The sequence below is a fragment of the Gouania willdenowi genome, chromosome 6 (genome assembly GCF_900634775.1).
Source record: "Gouania willdenowi chromosome 6, fGouWil2.1, whole genome shotgun sequence".
In the NCBI taxonomy this organism is placed as follows: Eukaryota; Metazoa; Chordata; class Actinopteri; order Blenniiformes; family Gobiesocidae; genus Gouania; species Gouania willdenowi.
The window spans coordinates 42,227,029-42,249,671 of record NC_041049.1 but is presented as its reverse complement, the minus strand read 5'-3'; the positions used below and the strand labels follow the sequence as shown (position 1 = coordinate 42,249,671).

Sequence of the window (22,643 nt, the reverse complement as noted above, 5' to 3'; positions counted from 1 at the left end):
ATGATGCCAAACTGCTTCATAGAATGACCGTGGAGAGCCTGACGCTCAATGTGTCTAATGAAGATAAATGGAAATGTCAATTAAAACGATTCCCTCGTCTTTTTTGGGAGAATCTGAATAAAGAAGAACAAACTGAAGAAACGAATCTGTGCCAAAGCTTTGAAGCCAAATCTATCTTCCACCATAGCTGCCGCCCAAAGCCTCCCCTTTGAATTAGACTCAGCTTTGATTACCACATTCATTATGAGTGCCAGTGACATGGCAGGAGGCAGACAGAGACAGGTGGGCACCAAATGCAAACATTCAGGTTGCCAGGTTTGATAAACAGAAGTAAAGGGTTTCAAAGTTAAAGGAGAAGAAACAGATCAAATCTTTAGACTGATCTGTTCAGTAGACAAAATATTTTAAAGGGATTTTTCCATCTTTATTGAGCTAAAATGTATTTGTATGTATTTTCCTGCTTGCTCCCTTTTTCAGCAATGTAATTTCAAAATAAAACTAAAGGACCAAAATATTCATATCTGGCAACATAATATGAGACAAACAAACATTTATATATTTGCATATCACATATTTTTACACTTATTCTACTGGATGTTAAAAATGATTTAATGTTTTATATACAGTATGTTTTGTTTTTATTACATATTTTCCCCTTTATTCCAAAAACAGCCAAACAATTTTATTATTTTTTTTACTATCATTATTTATTTTTACTTTATTCTGATTCACCAACACCTTAAATAGGATAACTGTAATGTTTCTTGTACTTTTGGGTTACTTTGTTTGCATTGTTGATATATTATTTTGTTATGAGAGCATCCAAAAATGCATATAAATTCAAATTAAAACCAAAGACAAAGAATGTTCATGTTCATGTGATTTTACTAATTCATGGTAGTCTGAAGTCAATTAATGCAAATATAATATTGTGATCGTAATTACTTGTCCAACAATAACTGTGTCAAGAAAATCTGTAATCGTGACATCCCGACCCAGTAAAGTCGGGGAAAAATATTCAATATAAATTCTCAAAATGCCAATATACAATATAAATCTCAATATCTTTAATTTCATAGTATTATTCCTTTTTTTCACTTATTTTTCTGCCCCCCCCCCCCCCACCCCCCCCCCCCCCTTTCTTTCTTTAAAAACCAAACAAACAAACCTCAACAAAGTCTGACCAGAAAGACAATTCTAGGTTACAAGATGCCAGACAGGCACATTTAATAACAAACATAATAATAATATCCTCTAAGGGACAGCACATGTGAGTGAGTTCTGTAGAGTTGCTTGTTTAGATGAAGGTCTGAGTTAGGACACACTCAGAAATACATCTAACTGAGCTTTTCATGCTGAATTAGTGAAAGCAGAGGCTCCTAAAACGAGTATTTTAATACAAAATAATAAGCTATGAAATAACAATATATTGTTACAGGACATATTGTCATTTTGTATATTGCCAAAATAGAAATCTCAATATATCTTGAATCTGCAGGAATCCAGTTTGACGTCACTGCTTTAACCTTGCTAACGTGGAGGGTTATTGAGGACATATTGTTGAAAAAGATCAAAAAAGGAATTTATTTTTGGTATCCAGGACAGTATCAGAAGTAATTTTAAAAAGTAAGTGGCTGAGAGGGAGAAATATCTTCAATCATCCATGCTGTATTGTAAAATAATAGAATTAATTCAGTTTAAAAAGGATGAAAAAGAAGAAACCACGTCATTAAAATGTTATTTCAGGTGTAATTCTGTGTTGATTTACAGTTTCAGTGACGACTGTGTAGGAAACTGCCATAAAAACACACACTAATCCACCACAAACAACCAATAACAACCTTTATAAATATTAATAACATCATAATATCTGCTCGTCATGCACACATATTTCCCAATTTGACACTCACGATATACAAGTAACATGAAAAAAAAAGTATATAAAAATCCTGCCCAGGAGGCGGAGGGAACCTCTCAGAGCTGATTACTGTCCACACACACACACACACACACACACACACACACACACACACACACACACACACACACACACACACACACACACACACACACACACACACACACACACACACACACACACACACACACACACACGCACACAGAACAGAGACATCAGTATCTCACACAGAGGATTGAATAAAACAGAAGCACAATAAACTGACACTATTTACACAAACTGAATTCTGTTTTGTTTTTATTCTAACACATCATTCTCTATGCTGAAGAGCAGGGGCTGTAAATGGAGAACTGCACCACTCTGAAACACTCACTCATTCATTCATTCAATTATTTTTTTTCAATGAATGTTTCTCGTAGTTTTTGGTGACTTTACATTGTTACATTCTTAATATAATATTTTGTTATGACAGCATCCAAAGATGGATATAAATGATAATTGAAGACCAATGAGGAAATCAATTAATACAAATATAATCGAGATAATCGTGAAGTCGTAAATATTTCTCAGACAATAATTGTTTCAAAAAAGTCTATAATTGTGACACATCTAATCAGTAAAGTCGGGGGGAAAAATGGGTTCAAAGTAACCAAAAATGGTGGAAAAGGTGGTGAAATGGGGTTTTAAAAACCACAGAAATTGGTTAAAAGTTGTAAATTTGAGTGGCCACAAATGGACAGAAAAAGTGGTAAAAAGGGTTGAAAGTGTCAATAATAAACTACCTCACTTCTCAATGCTTTTTAGCTTGGAAGTTAACTACACTTTATTTTCATAAAACATACTGGACACTAGTAATACTAATAATAGATGTACAGTATGTGGTTACGTGTTTTCAAAGAATTTAAGAACTTAACAGAATCAGAATCTGTTGTAGAAGCAAACTTAAAGTTTTTTGAAAACGTACTTTGATAGTTTGATAAACATATCACTTGTTTTTAATATTGGTCCTTGAATTACAGCTAGTTACTATTTATTTGTTCTCACAAGTTTAAAAAAAAAATGAAATAAATTGTATTGTATACCATTTTGCACTTGAAAAGGTTTAATCTGTAATTATTGTGATATATATCATATTGTTTAGTATCGGGATATATCGTACCGTGCAAATCATGAATTATATTGTATCGTCAGATTCATGGCAATGCACAGCCCTACTGTAAACAGAGAACAGCACCATAACACCAATCATAACACAAAATGCATATTCATGAAAGTAGAAAACATTTCAACCTTTTGTAGAGCAGTGTTTTCCTAATTCCAGACTTCAGATGATTCCCTGCAGCTCTATAGGTTGAACATCATCAGCAGGACAAACAAGTTTTGTAGTTTAAAGCTGAAGCTTTGGCGTAGCTTACCCTCATTCTCATAGGACACAGCTGTCCCTCCATGGCTGATTGCTTTGGTTCCAGTGGCTCACACTCTCTCAGCTGTGTGTAATTGTGTTATCTTAGTTAGTATTGACGTAATCTATTCGCCAGAGTCGCTGAAGTCACGCTCGGTGTGTACGCACCTTAACATATACTATTCACTCTTAACTAGAGCTGGGCGATATAAACAAATACAAATATCTGAATATTCTTTTTCAAAATGGTGATACACAATATAAATCTCAATATTTTTAACTAAATTAAGTTCTTTCTTTTCCCTTTTTTTATTTTGGAAAAAAAAAAAAGAAAAAAAAACTCAATAAAGTCTTCCCACTAGGGATGTAACGATTCACTCAACTCCCGATACGATTCGATTCACAATACTGGGTTCACGATACCATTCTCTCACAATTTATTTTACAAAATGAGACTGCAGACAAATTATGAATGAAAAATATTCTTTTTTTTCTTTGAAAAAAAAAAAAAATTGTACTATTTTCTTTTATCTTTCATTGCCAAAAGAATCCCTTGATAAACTATGCAAAACAATGCCATTTAAATAAAAATAAATCCTGAATGAAATAAATAAAGAAATAAGATGAAGCCTATTCATTAAATTCTGGTTCCACAGTAAACTATGCAAAACTGCATAATAGTGCATAAAAGTACAACTGAAAATGTATTCTGTGCCTTAACAATTGGACAAATCCCACATCAAAGAAATAACACAAATAAACAAACTATGGCTTTCATTCTCTCTCTTGTTTCTCCCTTTCCTCTCTGTGCCCCTCTTACCTTGGATTTCACATCTTCTTTCTTTCTCACTTCTTTCATTTTCTCTTGGGGAAGCCAAAATGCTTCCACAATTCTGATTTAAAACACGGTGGTGCGTCCTGAATTTCAAATTCTAAATAAATAACGCCTTTTGCTGTAAAAATAAATAAATACATTTTAAAAGTACTGCGATTCAATTTAACGTGAACTGTGACACATTTGAACCTTTTTTAACTGCCTCATGATTAATCTTTACATCCCTACTTCCCACAATGATAATTCTGGGTTAAATGTACTGATGCAAAATGTCACACAGGCACATTTATCAACAAACAGCTTCACAATATGTCACACTTTTGGCTTTTTCTTCTCTAATGGACAGCACATGTTAAGTTTTGTTTCTTTCTAAAACCCCATCCTCTATCCTGAATCCAAAGGGTAGGGGCTGTAAACTAAGGGTCTGATATATCGCGATATTTGACTGCACGATTACTGTATAGATCGAAAAAAAAGTCCAAATACATTTTTTTAATCATGTTTTTTTTAATGAAAAAAACATTGAATTGTGCTGACATATGCATAGCAGGTAAACTCCTGGTCACCAGGTGTCAGTGAACCACATCAGACCTTGTTAAACTACCTCACTACTCAATGCATTTTAACTGGAAGTTGATGAAAGACACTGGGCACTTTTATAGATCTATTTTAAATCATTTAAGAACTTAACAGAATCAGAATCTGTTGTAGATGCAAAAGTTAAACTTTTTTGAAAAATGTAATTTAATACTTTGATAAACACATACCACTTGTTTTTAATATAGGTTCTTCAATTACAGTTACCATTTACTTGTTCTTGCAAGTTAATTTTTTTAAATCTTATTTCATGCCATTTTGTACTGATATCACAATATATCATGATGTATATCATATTGTTTGGTATTGGTATATATTGTATCATGACATGCAAACTGTGAATTGTCAGATTCATGGCAATGCACACCCCTAATGTAAATGGAGAGCAGCACCACTCTGAAACACTCACTCATTCATAATCATTACACAAAAGTAGAAAACATTTCAACTTTTCCAAAGCAGTGTTTTCCTAATTCCAAACTTCATGCACTCTTATCTCATCAGCTCTATAGGTTGAATAGAAGCAGGACGACAAACAAGTTTCAAGTATAAAGCAGAAGCTTTGGCTTAGTTTAGCGTAGCTTACCCTCGTCCTCATAGGAGACAGCAGTCCCTCCATGGCTGATTGCTTTGGTTCCAGTGAACTGTGTAATTGTGTTATCCCAGTGAGTGTTTTAGATCCTGTTAGAAACACTCGCTCATCCTTTAGCGAACATCTCTACGCGCTCAGCATCCACAGAGACAGACACACAGACGGTCTGTGTGTGTGTTCAGTCATAGGAGAGAGAGAGGTGCAGCGACTCCCTCTGCCAACCAGTCAGTTGATGTGTAATTGTCTTCCAAACACTGTGGCTTTAATGTGGAGAGTCCAGACAAGGTCTTCCCTCTCTCTTGCTCTCTCTCTCTCCCTCCCTCACTGCCTCCAGCTACATTTGTTCCCTTCAATGTGGCAAATGATTGCAGGTTTCCTTTTTTTTTTTTCTCATGGCGAAGCTCTCCGGCTCTCCCTTCACTCCCACTCTTGTTCCTCCTGCCTCTGCTCGCCCTCTCTACCTCTTTTTTTGTTGACTGTCATCTCCTCGTTCCCGCCCAAAAAGTGTTGGGGTGGGGGGGTCAGACAAAGATGTACATTTATTGTGTGTCTGTGCGTCACAAGCAAAGGCGTCAGTGAGAAAGAGAAGAAGAAAGCGAGAGAAGGCCAGTTTTGGGTCTCGCTTTTGTCCCCTTTGACAATAGTGGCTTTTAATCTCCATAGCAACCTGATCAGAGTCTATTCTCTTAGCAGACAAGGCATGATGAGTCACCCTCTCCTCAAACACACACACACACACAAACCATGCCCATCCTCAAAAATCCCCATGGCTCCACGTGCACTCTCCCCTCGTGCACGCACCCATAACGTGTGCAAGCAGAGAGCTACGACAAGCTAGGTTGTTTTACCTGAAGGTTAACGTGCACACATGCATGACTGTGTGTGTGTGTGCGTGTGTGTGTTAGGGGTGTGTCACGCCTGCTTTCACTTCAGTGGGCAAGTGCAGAAACACATCATCACCTCTACACTGTGCTGCATCCCACCGTTGCCATGGAAACAACGTGGTGGATGCAGTGAGACCATTAAAAAAAAAAGTGAAATAAATAAATAAAACCTATGCACCCCCTGTGCCTGCAACGCATTTTTATGCTCTAACAATGAAAAAAACAAAAGTTGTCCAGGTGACATCCTGCTGACTCTGACAAGCTTTTCACTACAAACTAAAGCAGTCCACGAGGGTTCCTGTCTCATACCGATGGATTTTTCATGTATTTTTAGTTTGACTCCCGTGTAATGACCCGAATAGGACTAAAAAAACATTCATTAAACCAGAATCCCTGGGGATGCCCTTAATAGCCCTGCATGAGTGTTACAGAGAAGATCTTGTCAAACCATCCTTTCTTTGTACGCATAATGACGTTTGTTTTGACAACTCTTCTCAGAAAATTTACTTTGATTTCTTGACACTGTCAACTGTCAGTCTTCCTCAGAGGAGTCTGCTGATCACTTTAATGCATCTTTATGAGTTCTTTCTGGGCATCAACAGGGATGAGGGAAAATTTTCACTCTCTCACTCCTGGGACTTTCTTGGCAACGCCAAAAATTTCTAGTAAAAAAACACCCAACTTAAACTTGCGAATTTTCGGGATTTTTAAAAATATATACGGTGAAATATTTAGTAGAATGAATTGGACATTTTGAGTAATTTTAAATAACTGATGTTGATATCTTAAATAATGCTAAAATATAATTTTCACAACTATGACCTCATTCACTGCCATTGACGTAAAAATACATCAAATGTGTTTTTCGACGGGGTTTGCTAGGAGACAAGGCTTGATGTACTATGATGTAGTGACCAACTGATGTCATGTAGGTGGCAGCAGTGCACCTTTGGATGAGAGATTAGCCATGATTAGCACCATCACTGGGGAGGGAGAAGCCAGGGACGAGGCAGAAAATGGCGCTACGAGGGAAGATTGCGAAGCAATCAGCAGTTCAAGCAGCGCACATTCGACCACAGCATGTGTGGAACTAATGGCGCGTTCACAGCAAACACGTAGAAAGTGGCAGGTTTAAATTCACAATACATGGTGGACGCGCTTCTAGGGAGCATCGGAGGTCCCGCGCCTCCTGTGCAGCGCGTTTTGAAGCTTTTCGCGCGACGGACTCTTTTGGTGTGCGTTCGTTGCTGGAGATAGGATTGTTGAACTTTTGGGGCATATTGCGGAGACCAATCAGGAGCGTTTCCCAATCGTGACGTATCAGAATAATGAGAAGAAGAAAAGAAAAAAAAACACTAACCGGAGGCGGAGGCAGATGGACAGGCTCTTCTGCTGGAATAGAGCGCCTGTAGTTGGGGTCCTGGTAGGAGATGCGAGCGCCGATGCGGGTCAGCAGGTCGTCAAACTGGGCACGGGAGAGACGGAAGTAGCACTGAAAGCGACTGTTGTCCGAGCGCAGCTCTGGTGAATTCAGAAACGGCGTCACTCTCTGGATAATGTAAAGCTGATGAACGAGAGTCGGAGGCGGCGTGTTCAGCGAGGAACTCCATTTTGATGTCCGAAACGCGTTTGGTGTGAACGTACCATTAGTGGACTATTGAGAGCGTCACGATCGTGAGAGAAAATGATCAACAAACCAGGGCAAGCGGTGAACATAGAACTCTGACCCAGATAGCAAAATAATAATAATTTTGCCATCAAAAGCTGTTGTTTTTGTAGTTTTACAGAAGGAAACCAAAGTTGAGCTGTCCCAAAAGCAAAAAAAAAATTGTTTCAAATTCACTGACAGAATTTTTCAGAGAAGGCCTTTTTTTTGTCAGAAACTGGAAATTTGTGTGAAACTTGCCTCTATTCAACTGCTGATTATGGAAGCTTTTTTCTGATGATAGTAGAGACTCTAATCTTTCAGAATCTGATTTCAGATTGTCATAGTAAAAAATATTCTGTGGGTCTTTAAAAATCAGTCAAAATGCTCTAAAATGGCTGGCAGTGAGGCGGGGGTAGCCGTTCTGAAAATGGCTGGCAGTGAATAGGTTAATTTGAAAATGTTCCTTCATTTCCTATGAAAAAATGACAAATTTGAAAATTCTCAGATTTTTGCAACCATAGTCGAACTGTTATGTTTTTGAATTATATTACTTTAAATGGAGACTAATATTTATGTTTGGACATGATACAGTTCTTCAAAAGTATTCTTAATTTCTAGTTAATTCCAATAAATCATTCCCATGAAACGTTGATATTTATAATTATATTCCCAAAATTCCAAAGCTTATTTTCTTGTGGAAATTTAATGAAAATGTACTGCCTCTTTGCAATCCTAGCGCTAACACACAAAAACAGAGAATGACAGACACACTGACTGACACTATAATTAGAATTTAAATTTAGTATCTCTAGTTCACACAGTGTTAGAATGATAGACAGAAACTGGTGAAAATGGAGGAAAAACCATTCAAAATCATCCCAGAAAGACCAGTGCCACCAAAACTCATCCCAACAACAAAAATGTAGCATGACCTAATTATTTATTCATACTAAATCCAAAGTCTCCAATAATTTCCTTATAAGTCTTTGTATTCTGTGGAACATCTCAGGGCCCAGTGAGGAAAATCTGATCAAATATTCATAATCTTTTGGCCAATTAGCAAAACATTACAATAAGTCAACACGATAAAGATTTATAGTCATGCAGCCACTTATAAAACGTGTTTAAAGTGTAGATTGTCCCGAGAGAATCCGATCATTAGACTATATGAGATGGTATGACAGTAGAACTCATCTATCACTGAGGGAGAATGATAAACACGCACTAAGAATCTCTGATACACTCATTAAAATGATTTTAAAACTGAAGCACAGCTGTGCAGGTCTCTGTACAGAAGGTGAAAGAACTCAGATCTCATTAATCAGTGACCTTTGACCCCACAGCAGTCGTGGGGCAGGTGCTTTGTAAATGAATCTCCAGCACCTTCACCCTCCAAAACCCATTTTTCTATGGGGCGCCGATTGTAAGGTTGCACATGCTAAACAAAACAACAGCAACTTTTTGCAACATTTAGCAACAAACCACATTTAAAAAACGTCAAGTTTTTTTTTTTATGTTACTTTTGACCAGATTTACAGTTATATTTGTGAAATTTGTTGTATTTTTTTTCTCGTATGTCAATGTTAAATCTAAATGTTTAACATTTATTAAAATGTTACATTTAGATTTAAATGTAACATTTAGATTGAGATTTAATTAGTGTTGTCAAAAGATTAAAAAAAATGGTGTGATTAATTAATTATGCTCTGTGGTTCATTATTCTATTTTTTAATCACACCTAAAAAATTGCTGAGAAACGCTCTTAACTTGAAGTGTTTTCATCTTTGGTGATCTTTCTTGCTCGACTTTCAAACAACTAAGCTTGTGTTTTCCATATGGTGTTTTTATAAACCAAAATTAACGCAAACAAAGTTGGGAAGCTTGGCAGTCTCAGGGTAGTCTCCCGTCTTGTCTTGTAGGCTTTACATCAGTATTATGGGTATACCGCAAACCATTAAAATGAGAAAGGTTCCGCGCTGTTTGGAGTGCAAAAAAAAAACGGCGTTATATTTTATTATTTAACATTTAGATTTAATATTTAACATTTAGATTTTATATTTACCATTGAGATTTAAAATTTTGATTTAACGTTTATATTGAAATGTAACATTTAGATTCAGATTTAATATTCAACATTTTGATTTACCTTTAGATTTAAGATTGAACAATTAGATTTAATATTGAACATTTAGATTGAACATTTAGATTTAACATTTAGATTTAACATTTACATTTAACATTTACATTTAACATTTAGATTTAACATTTAGATTTAAATGTAACATTTAGATTTAAATGTAACATTTAGATTTAACATTTAGATTTAAATGTAACATTTAGATTTAACATTTAGATTTAAATGTAACATTTAGATTTAATATTTAACATTTACCATTTAGATTTAGATTGACATTTTATTTTTACGAGAAAAAGTATCACAAATTTCACAAAAATTGCTGTAAATCCGGTCAAAAGTTCACATACGTCTTTTAAACGTGGATTGCATCTCTTTCCTTACTTCCTCTCTCTTTGCTCAATGCAGCCTGAATTTATATTGCTACTTTACCTTTGGCTAACGGCGTGTTTATGTGAAGGATTGTGTTATTCGGGGGGTTTGAATTGTGTTTCTTAGCTGCGTGGATATATTGTTTTAGAGCAAAACAAGGACTGGAGTTTCTTTTCCTGGCCAGGCAGGAATGAGGATGAGCTTTGTGTGGACGAGTCGCCACAGGGACACGACGCAGCAGCAGCAGCAGTGCTGTGGATCACCATCAGGCAGAAGAAGTGCTGACAGAGAATGTTCAGCTGTCAGCGAATCTCTCACACACACACACACACTGGATACAGCAGATGATAAACACTAAAATCACAGGACGATACTACACAGGACTGAGCACATAATATTGGATATTGTCCTTTAACACCATCCCATCCCCCTTCGCTCTCTCCTCTTCTTCCTCCATCCTTTACCTTTCATCCCCAATGCACCCCAGAATTAGCCCCATGTGACCTTTTCCACCCCACACACAAAAACACACCCACCTTGTTTAGTGTGTGCTGATTTATGGCCTTTATTCATCGCTTTTGTGTACTTTGATTGGCTCTAAAGCCTGAAATATTACACGGAAAACAGACAAAAACAAATGGAAGTTACGTTCTGGAACAAAGATCACTCCGTGCAATAATCATGCTGTCTAGTCAGCATCTTGATGTGAGGTGGGATGGATTATCTCACAAAGGAGAAGTGCTCACTAACACAGATTTAGACAGATGTATATTTGATATAATATTTGAGAGAAATAGGTTTTTTTTATGTATAGAGAAAATGTTTTAGATCTTTGAGTTCAGCTCATGAAAGTGACAAGTGTTGCGTTTATATTTTGGTTCAGTGTACTAACATTTTGCCAAATGCAAATCTAGTTTAAATAAAATTCAGTAAAAAAAAAAAAAAATGATCTGACAACTTGTCACTAATCCTGGCTACTTTTTATTTGTAACACAGTGTAACAAACAGTATCAAAAAACTAATTCGAGAAAAAAATGTCTTCGGGGGTCGCCAGAAATTCTTGATACCAAAAAGGGGTCACGATCTAAAAAAGGTTAGGAACCACTGCAGTAAAGTATCTAAACAGGCAAAAATTATGAAACTTAAATATTGACGTGGATGTAGGTGACCCTGATTTTTGAAAAATTTTAAATGGAAAATCAGAGGCCCTACATCACCAAATGTTACAGTACAGACAGATAGGTGTGTGTGTGTGTGTGTATATATATATTTGTCATTTTGTTTTCTGAAATGTTCTGTTTTGATTTAAATTCAACTGTTGAATTGAAAAAAAACTGTGTTGACCAATCAGATGAGCAGTTATGGGTCGCCGTGGTAACAAGCCTAACTGCTGTACAGACAGTTGTCTTTCATCTTCAGTAGCTCATCATTTGTGTGAGTGTGAGGAGAGTTTTTCTGCAGTTCTTCAGACAGATTTTCAAAAACTGTTGATCTCAGACCACATCATGTGGGGAAACAACATTTCTATGCATTGTGTTTTCACAACCAAACATGGTCTGAAAAGAAAGTGGGTTGATGACATTAAAGACACAAGTGAGGAAAACATCTCCCCCCGTGCACAAAAGAGACAATGTAAGACCCAGGACCATGAAGTTGACAGGTAAGGCGTCTTTGACTTAGTTTAACTCAAATATGAACCTGATAGAGGAAATTCACTTTAGAAATTCAATTGACTTTTTTGTAATTTCATGTTTTTGTTTAAGCAGTGGGACTCAAACCCATGTAACTGCTGAGTCGGTGTTTGGAGAAGAACAGCATTGCATGGTCAACATGAAAGGAGCTGTGAAAAGGAAGCTGGTTGAGCTGGATGAAGATGAACGAGACAGTGAGCAGGTCATCGCCCTCCCTCCAGCAAAGAGGAGGGAAATAGTGACTCAGGAGCATCAGGTTGAAAGGTAAGAAAAATTATATACAGCTCTACTATATTTATTAGTTTAAAAAAAAAAAGTACTAATGATAAAACATAAATGATTAATTTACTTTTTTAATCTGAAGTGAGGCTTAACTTATAACTGGAACTACACACTTAGAGCTAATATGATGATAACACGAGGAGAGGCTAAACGACAATGATTAATATTTTTAATTTCTTTATTTTCATGAGACACCTATGCATCCTAACCTCATTCTATGTCTATGCTACAGTTCACAGAGAAAGGACAAAGTCAAGCAGGTGTGGATAATCGGCTCTAGTTACATCCGGCGGGGTGAGGAGGCTGCACTAGAGTTTTTTGGTGATAACTTGGGACTAAATGCCAACGTGCGCTGGTTTGGAAAAGGAGGAATGAGGTGGGAAGGAGTTCTGCCTCGTTTTGACGGGCAGCTTTCCACCCAGGGGCCCCCTGACATCCTCGTGGTTCACGCCGGAGGGAACAACTTGGGCATAAACGTCGCAAAGAGTCTAAACATCAAAATCAAAGAGGACTTGACCAAACTGCACAAGAGATTCCCTGCAATGAAGATCATCTTCTCAGCCATTAATGAGCGCCGATCCTGGCGGTACGGGAAGCTGTCCCAGATCATCAGGGACAGAACGACCGTCAATGAGTTTGTCAAGAGGACGTCAGACTGTTTCAATGGATACGTTGTGGAACATCCTCTGCTGAGGTTCTACAAACGCTCATTGTTCATTGCAGACGGAGTTCATTTCTCTGATGAGGGAAATGAAATCTTCTTATCAAGCATCCGCTCCACCCTCCAGAGCTTTCTACAAGAGCCAAAGACACCAACAACCACCATCTCTGGGGCAACAATGCCCATGAGGACATTATCAGCAGCAAAAAGCACTACAGCACCCGTCTCTAGACTAAAAAAGGCTATAACACCAATCAGCTGGCCCTAAGCATGAGGAGGCAAAGGACAGGCTGGTCATGGTCACCTGAACTTTTCATGTATATACTGTAAATATAGTAAATACATAATCCTTCTGACAGTGTTCATTTAATCATGTATCATTTGTTCTTTTTGTTTCAAAACCAAATAAAAAAAACAAAACAAACAAAAACCAGATACGCAGCATTTTTTTGTTTTAAAATTAAAATATTAGTAAATAAATCTCTGTTAGTTTTATATTTAGATATTCACGGTGAAATTGTTACACTGGAGAGAGGATCGGACTGTTTAAGGTTCAGCTGGTTTAATCCCACATGATTTCTAGCAGCAGTTTTCTGGTACCTCTCTTGTTTTCATGCAGTCTGGTTGTTTCAACACGTAAAGTGTGTGTGTGTGTGTGTGTGTGTGTGTGTGTGCGTGCGTGCATGCGTGCGTGCGTGCGTGTGTGTGTGTGTCCGTGTGCGTGTGTCAGAGCCACATTAATGGACACGAGTGAACATGCAGAGGAAATTCCTCTTTTGTTCCGCTTTCTACGAAGAACTGCAATTACCCTGAAGACTGAGACGTCCAATGGGCTGAGGTAATTAGCTGCTGTAAAACAGTGACTAACACAAGGAAACAAAGGTGTCAATTGCTATTATTATCTAATAAACTGTGATGCAAAAGGGAAATTGGCTTCAATGTTGCTGCTGCTCAAATGTCTGCTTTTCCTCGTGCAAATTGGTGCTGCCTAAATACTCAATACAAATTAATTTAGTTTGAGCTTTTAAAAGAGGAAATTGAGTTTATTTGTGCTTTAGCATTAGTTTCCTATGATAACTGGTCCAGAATCTAAACAATATGTCAGAGTAAAAAGTCATATTCATCATTATTCATGGAGTGTGCTCAGGCATCAGGATGAATATTATATAAACTGACTCATAGTCACAGCGTTACAGTTGAATCAATGACAGTAAGAAGGGATGAGAGTTATCATTTGGAACAAGAAAAGAAAAGAAATGTCCCTGTAAACAATCACTGACAATACTGAGCAACAAACGACCAACTTTTATCACAGTGGGGTAACAAACATGTGATTGTATCTGAACAGAGGGTCACATTATCAAAAATAATGACACATCTGAGCATTAATGCAGACAGAACAAAGCGTTTGTTTATTTTTGGAGTCATGTTGTGTATTTTTCTCTCAGTATGTATGTTTAATTTATATTTGTTTGTGTGCTTTTGTTGTCCCATATTTTTATTATCATATGTATGTTGTACTCTCATTTTGTGTATAATTCTCCCTCAGTAAGTTTTGTTTTTGTGTTTTCTTTGGAGAATTTTTTTTTTTTTTTTTTTGCTCTATTTTGTGGTCATGTTGTAGATTTTTCTCTCATTCTTTTGTTTTTTGTTGTTGTCATTTTGCATATATTTATCCTATTTTGTATGTTTTTGTTGTAGTTGTGTGTTTTCTGAGTCATTTTATGCATTTACTTTGGGGGCCACACTAAATTAGGCTGAGGTCTGCATGTGGCCCCCTGTGGCCCTTGTTCCCTACTACATATTCAACATCTCCGCTTTGCTTTCAAATCCGTGTACCCTTCGTTCTTTGGTTATTCCGTTTTAAAACCAAATCAAAATAACAAATAAATAGTGTGGTTAATTAGTTTTTCTGACTTAAAACCAAAACAGAAATAAAGAAAAACCAAAAACCCAACAAGCAGTGTTTTTCTGTTTTAAAATTAAATGTGGTTCTGTTTGTGTGATATTTGGACATTTACGGGGAAACTAGGACGAGAGTTTGATGTTTTTAATATTATTATTATACATCAATTTTATATAGCGCTTTTCTGGGTACTCAAGGTCACTTTACAATGAAGGGAGCAGTGCTGAGGTCAGTGCCTTGCTCAAGGGTACCTTGGCAGTGCTTGAGAAGTGCCCTGGCACCTCTCCAGCTACCAGAACAACTTCTGTTCTTATAGTCCATACTGGGACTTGAACCGGCAACCCTCCGGTTCCAAACCCATGTCCCTACAGACTAAGCCACTGCCGCCCCGCAGACGGACTTTTATTCTGCTGTGTTTGATAAAAATGATCTTGTATCATGTTGTCCACCTCACACTGATGGCAGAGGTGTCATTTGTGTGTTGTTGATGTTTCGTTAAAGAGTTATTGATGCTGGAACTCCAAATCTGTGAATATCTGCAAACTTTACCGAACAGTGTTATGGTCCAAATAGTATCCAGATAAACTGGTGACTGGGCAGACATTTGCTCCCGGTCCAGACATAAAAAGAAGCAACGCATAAGTCACATTACTGGTGAATTGAAACTTTATTAATACGTAAATAAATCAAAACCAAAAAATGGATGTATGTAAAACATGCACATGATATGTGGAACCAGAGGCGGTGTAATGAATCTACTGGTGCTCCTCGTTTCTTATGATCAACTTCCATATGCGTCGACAGCTGCTGTTAGCGGTATTTATAACGTGCAAAATAAAAATTTTTACTGCCCTCAAAAAAGCTGTAATTGTTTTTGCAAAAGTGTCAAATGGTAGAAGTTCTAACACCTATTGTTCCTCACACCAGCCTCACAGTTAATAGCCAGTCACTCGTTTATCTGGATACTATTTGGACCTTAGCACAGCGAAACTTAACATAAACATGAGCAGCTTTTTACGAGCTAAAACATCCACAGACTGAATGAAAACAGGAGCAGCACCAGAAAACTGCTGAAATAAATCCTAAACAGTCCTATTGTGTGTGGAGACCTGGTCCAGGACCTGTGGAGGGAAACCAGGTGCAGCGGACTTCAGTTCTCCAACTAATTTCCTCGTCACACAAAACAAAAACAAAAACACAAAACAACAGAAAAACTCTGCTTACCTGTTTTTTTTGTTTTGGTTTTAAATCAGTAAAACAAAATAACCACTTGTTATTTTGATTTGGTTTTAAAACGGAATAACCAAAGAACAAAAGGTACACGGATTCTTTAGAATTTTTATTAGTTTTAACACTAATTCTTCTTTCTTTTCATCATACAATCCAAAGTACACACAGAGGAGAAAAACAATCTGTTTAATTGATATCGACAGATTTTACTGGTGGGCTTTGAAGGGAATGAAGCACTAATCCAGGTAAAGTGTTTCTAAGTGCCTTAATCAATTCAACACATTATTACTATGAAATATGTAGAATGATAGTTCCTCGTGGACACTTCAGGTAAAACTGCAGTAAAGTTATGAAGACTTGGTTTCTGCCGTTTGATGTTAGAGAGAGACGAGTCGCGGTCAAGGTTACGATTTACTGGGATCCATTAAAGGGTGAAAGTACTTCAGCTATTTTCCAGAGGAAAGCTTTCCTGGATGGTTTCTGAGAGAGCTGTGCTGATTGTTGCCAGAGGGAATTTTGTCTGACATCTAATCTAAAGTTCATTAAGCAGCAATCCCAGGGAACACAGCCCGCATGCATACTGATGGGCCACAGAATCGGACTCACACACACACGCACGCACACGTGCACGCAGAGACACACAGAGAAAGTTGGCCTTCAGGTCTGGAACTAGTAAAGAGAGAGAGGGAGAGAGGGAAAGCCCTTCTTTAGCCACACCTCACCACAGCTCACAGGAAGAAAGGTCTTATCTCACAACTGAGATTTAAGAAGTGTGTGTGTGTGTGTGTGTGCGTGCGTGCGTGCGTGCGTGTGTGTGTGTGTGTTTCAAAGGCCAAAGAAACAGCCTTTAATGATCCAGTAAATCAGACATGGGGAACTAGTGGCCCAAGGGCCACAGACTCAAAATATGCATGCGATGAATTAAAACAACACAAAAGATTTAGAGCAAAATACAATAAAGAACAACTAAAATTTACAAAATGACTCCAAAAACATTTGAAATTACAATAGAATACACAAAATCATAACAAAAATACAAAAATTTACTCCAAAGACATTAAAAAATAGAATAAAAATCGACAAAATATCCACAAAAATCAACAAAATGAATCAAAACATATTCAAAATTACAATAAAATACACAAAATATCAACAAAGATCTACAAAATCAATCAAAAAAATTAAAAAGCACAATAAACACACAAAATGAATCATAACTAACAAAACAACAAAAAAAACAAACAAAAAAAAAAACACACAAGAAAAACCAAACAAAATGACAACAATAATACTCAAAATGATTCATAACACACAGGATGACCCCCAAAACACACTAAACATCATTTAACATCATGTGAATGTTCACACTTTTTGTGGCCCATCTCTGCAGTAAACGCTACATAAAATATGATCTGACATTAAAAGCATTTCTTCTATTCGTTTGTTCTTTGGAACCAAAATTCTCATTTGTGCAGGAAGATAATTATTTTATTCAACGTGAGTGCCGTTGTAAGCGCTCCCAGTGCTATGATGTCATTCCAATGTGGTTTCCTAGCAACTGTTGTCAGGGGTGACCAGCATTCTCTGCAGACATCACACACAGAGAGGGGCTCTGCAAAAGAGAGACTCACACCGTGACAGCATGGGTGCAAGTTGACCATGCTTACATTGTATGTTTTTGGAGTCACTTTGTGTATGTTACTCTTAATTTGTGTTTTTGTTGTCATACTGTAGATTTTTCTTTCATAATATGTGTTTTTTGTTAATTTGTGCGTTTTTAGGGTCATTTTATATATTTACTCTCATTCTGTGTGTTTTTGTTGTCATTTTGTAGATGTTTCTTTAATTTTGTATGTTTTTGTTGCCGTTTGTGTGTTTATAGGGTCATTTTGTATATTTTACTCTTCTCTGTGTTTTTGATGTCATATTGTAGATTTTTCTTTGTGTGTTGTTGTTCTGTGTGTTTTTAGGGTTATTTTGTGTAAAGCTTCACATGATATCCATCAGCCACTAATGTGTATCTATATAATCCTTCATTAAGATCCTCCAAGATTCAGATACAATACTCTACTATTATCTTTTAAATACATTCTAGTGAACATGAACAAAAGCATGACCAGGTAGACCCAACATTGCATGTTATAATGACTACTTCCACACTGATGTACACACACTGCCCTCTACTGACTAATGTGAAGCATAACAGGCAGTTTTCTAAACTAACATCAAATGAAAAAGTCCTTGAGGCCAGCAGTAGAGGATTAGACATGGAGCCTCAGCCTGCACTTCACAGATATGGACAAAATATACACTTTATAAATAGGTATTACTGTGTGTAATTAGGCCAGTGGATCCCAGCATTTTTTAGATTGTGACCCCAATGTTATATCACAAATTTATTTGACCTTTTTTATGGTGTTATTTATACTGTATAACAAACACAGAGAAACCAGCATTAGTGAACCAAGTGACAAGATGCACCAGCTCAGATATTTTCATACTGTATTTTTCCGTTTTTCTTCTTTTCTTTATATTGCATTTTATTTGAACTAGACTTTGATTTGAGGAATTGAAGGTATAGAATACTTTTGTTTAAGATTGTGTGTTGCATTTTAATTTGAAAAAGACTAATTAAGAAAAATGTAAAATGTATTTTTAATCAGTAATTACCAAGGTTAAAAAACATTGAATTAGTAGAAAAAATGAGGATATATTTAAAAATAAATAAATAAATAAAATTCTACATTTATTAAGGAGCAATAGTGCAATACTAATCCAGAACGTTTTCGTCACACTTTGTCTTCATTCTTTGATACGAATACATCTTTGACTAATCTGTATGCTTCAATCATTTGAGATTTTTTTTATCACTATTTTAAAAAACAAAGAAACTGAAAAACATGGGCCTATTAGACAAAATGGCCTAAATGGATGGATTAAATGCAATCACAATCAGAACCCTTTAATCATAAAATACCAAAAAAGTAAAAATTAAAACAAAATTGGGTTTATTCACATTCAGTGCAAAGACAAACATAAATTAAATATAAATTAAAAACTTGTGTGATTTAAAAAAAGGACATTTGTTGGACTTAGATATGTATATACTACATAAATAAGAGATAATAGGTATAAAATGGATATAGAATATGAGTATTGAGAAGTGGAACATGTCAATGCTGTAACTAAACTTAAAGATTTAAAGCAACTGGTGCCCCGGGGGCAACACGTGGCTCTAGGTCTAATTTTATGTGGCCCCTGTAGTGTTATCCAGAATGTTGGTATGTGTGTTACCACAAGGGGCAGACCATGCATAGAGGGTGCATGTGTACTGCATGAAAAAACACCAGGGAAGAGGGTGTGTGTGTGGCAGCCATCATAATAAAGAGGCTCCGTGTTCACCCAAAGCAGCGGTTTTTATTTGTAAAAGAACCCAACACAACAAGGTGTCAGAAGTTGGAGTGCTTTGAGGAGATAAAAGTCAGCTTTGCAATCGGCTAGCGACAATGGACGACCAAGAGGAAGCGGTGACGGCTGTTTCGGCGGCAGTTGCAGCAGTCCGAGGGACCATGCCAACAGGTCCGGTAATGGCGGCGGCTACCTTTACCATTAAACCACCGGAGCACTCCGACTTCGCAAAACCCCAAGAATGGGAGAAGTGGATAAGACGTTTCGAGCGTTTTAGACTGGCAAGTAACCTGAATAACTCTACAGATGCAAACCAAGTGAATACGCTGGTTTATTGCATGGGAGATGAGGCTGACGACTTGCTAAGAGGGCTCGAGCTAACGAGTGTACAGCACCAGCAATACGATGCCGTTAAAACAGCTTTTGATAGACATTTTGTTCCAAGAAAGAATGTGATTTATGAATGAGCTAAATTTAACAAGAGAGCGCAACACCCATCAGAACCAGTGGATGCGTTTATAACAGCACTCTATGCACTAGCAGAAAACTGTGAGTATGGTGCACTTCATGAAGACCTACTGAGAGATAGGATTGTAGTGGGGCTGAAAGATTCGTCACTGTCAGAAAGAATGCAGCTTGACAAAAATCTTTCACTGGCTAAAGCTATCACAATGGCTAGACAATCTGAGGAAATAAAACGACAACAGACTGACTTAAGATGTGAAGCTAGTGCCAGCAAAGCAGCTTTGGATACAGTTCACATCAGAAAATCCAAACTGAACAGGTTCAAAAACAAAGAACAAAAACAGTTCAGGTCCCCAAAGCCTCAACAGACAAAACAGGACAGTAAGACATGTTCCAAGTGTGGCAAAACACCAGCTCATGCAGCAGTACAATGCAGAATGCCATAACTGTGGGAAACGTGGGCACTATGGTAGGGTCTGTAGGTCCAACCCGACTGTGAATGAGGTCACTGAAAATGCGGATTGACTTTTCCTGGGTGAAGTGGATTTTGGAGAAGAACCATGGCTAGCGGACATAACTGTGAGAGGAAACAAAGTGACTTTCAAGCTAGATTCCGGGGCGGATGTCACAGCTATTTCTGAACAGACATTTGAAGACTGCAAAGGCAAAAAGGAACAGTTGGAGAAAGCACAAAAACCACTCTATGGCCCAGGTGGATCTGCACTGCGTGTGTTAGGGTCTACCACAGAGACTCTTATGCATGGCAACAGAAGCACGATTGAGAAAATCTATGTAGTCAGGAACTTACGTGTGGCACTACTAAGCAGAACAGCTTCTGTGAGACTGAAACTAATCGCCAGAGTCTATAGTATAGACCAAGAGACAGTGAGTAAAGTGTATCCCAGGTTATGCAATGGTCTTGGGCTCACTCAGAAGCCATACACAATAAAATTAAAACCTGATGCAAAGCCCTTTTCACTTAAGGTGCCAAGGCGTGTGCCACTGCCGCTCATGGGCAAAGTCAACGAGGAGCTGGAGAGGATGGAAAGCTTGGGAGTTATTAGTCGTGTCGAGGAGCCAACAGATTGGTGCTGTGGCATGGTTGTGGCTCCCAAAAAGGACAAAGAAAAAGTGCGTATCTGTGTGGACTTGACACCCTTAAACGAGTCAGTGTGTCGTGAAAGATACATCCTCCCCTCTGTGGAGCAAACACTAGGCATGCTTATAGGCGCTCAGTACTTTTCAAATCACAACGCCAACATGGGTTTTTGGCAAATACCACTGTCCAAAGAGTCAGCCCCCCTCACCATTTTCATTACGCCATTTGGCAGATACCACTTCAACCTTTTGCCATTTGGTATTTCCAGTGCGCCCGATCATTTCCAAAATATGATGGTGACGGAGGTTACAGCGGGTCTCGAGGGAGTCGTCTGTCACATGGGCGATATCCTGGTCTGGGGATCCACCATGGAGCAGCATGACAAAAGACTGCATGCCGTCCTGGAGCGAGCGGAGAAAGCAGGTGTTACATTAAATATTTCAAAATGTGAGTTTGGCAAAAGAAAAGTCAAATTCCTTGGGTTTATTGTCTCAGCAATAGGAATGAGTCCTGATCCCGAAAAAACCCAAGCTGTTCAGGACATGAAGGAGCCGAGCAATGTGAGTGAGCTCAGGAGCTTTCTCGGGATGGTGAACCAACTTGGGAAGTTTATTCCGAACCTGTCGGAAAAAGACAAACCATTGAGAGGCTTGCTTTCAACCAAGAACATGTGGTATTGGGGGCAAGATCAACATAAGGCGTTTCACAACCTCAAACAAGAATTGTCCTCTGCTCTCGTGCTACAGCTCTATGACCCGAACAAACCACAGAAGACCTCTGCAGACGCCTCTTCATATGGGCTGGGGGCGGTCATGTTACAGCAGTAGGGAGACGTGTGGTCACCAGTTGCTTACGCTTCCCGATCACTGACACCGACAGAGCAGCGCTACCCACAGCTAGAAAAGGAAGCGCTGGCTCTCACCTGGGCATGCAAGAGGTTTAATGACTTTATTCTTGGCCTGCACTTTGAACTTGAAACTGACCACAAACCACTAGTGAGTCTACTGGGAGGACAAGCTTTGGATGCACTTCCACCAAGGATTCAGAGATTTTGCATGCGCCTAATGAGGTACGCATACACTATAAAGCACATCCCTGGCCAAAGACTCACCGCAGCTGACACACTCTCACGCTTACCGCTCACAAACAGTGTTATTCACACAGACATTGATCTCATGGAGAACACTAACATTTATGTTAAGTCTGTGCTAGAGGGTCTTCCTGCGAGCAGCAAATACTTGGTAGATCTTCAAGAGCAGCTGCAGTCCGACCGCGTCTCCTCCCAAGTCATGAAGCACTACGTGGAAGGCTGGCCGTATCGTAAACAGCTACAGAGGGCGGTGAAGCACTACTGGCCTGAGAAAGCCGTCCTGAGTGTGCACAATGGACTACTACTGAGAGGCACAAGGTTGGCCATCCCTGCAAACATGAGAAATGGAGTTTTGGACCAGATACACAAGGGTCACCAGGGGGTGGTTAAATGCAGAGAGCGCGCCCGTCAGGCAGCATGGTGGTCGGG

At 38.1% G+C, this 22,643-nt stretch overlaps 1 protein-coding gene across 5 annotated transcripts in view; it reads right to left on the bottom strand.

Annotated features, from left to right (window-relative positions):
* Positions 1-22,643, bottom strand: part of frmd4a (FERM domain containing 4A) — a 187,244-nt gene that overhangs the window by 132,745 nt on the left and 31,856 nt on the right. The window contains exon 1 of one of the 5 annotated variants that reach the window (XM_028451681.1): positions 5,339-5,737. The exons of the other annotated variants lie outside the window; for them this stretch is intronic. Coding sequence (XP_028307482.1) covers positions 5,339-5,371 — 33 coding nt within the window. The 5' untranslated portion in view covers positions 5,372-5,737. Of the gene's footprint in view, positions 1-5,338; positions 5,738-22,643 lie in introns of those variants that run through there. 5 annotated transcript variants of the gene reach the window in all.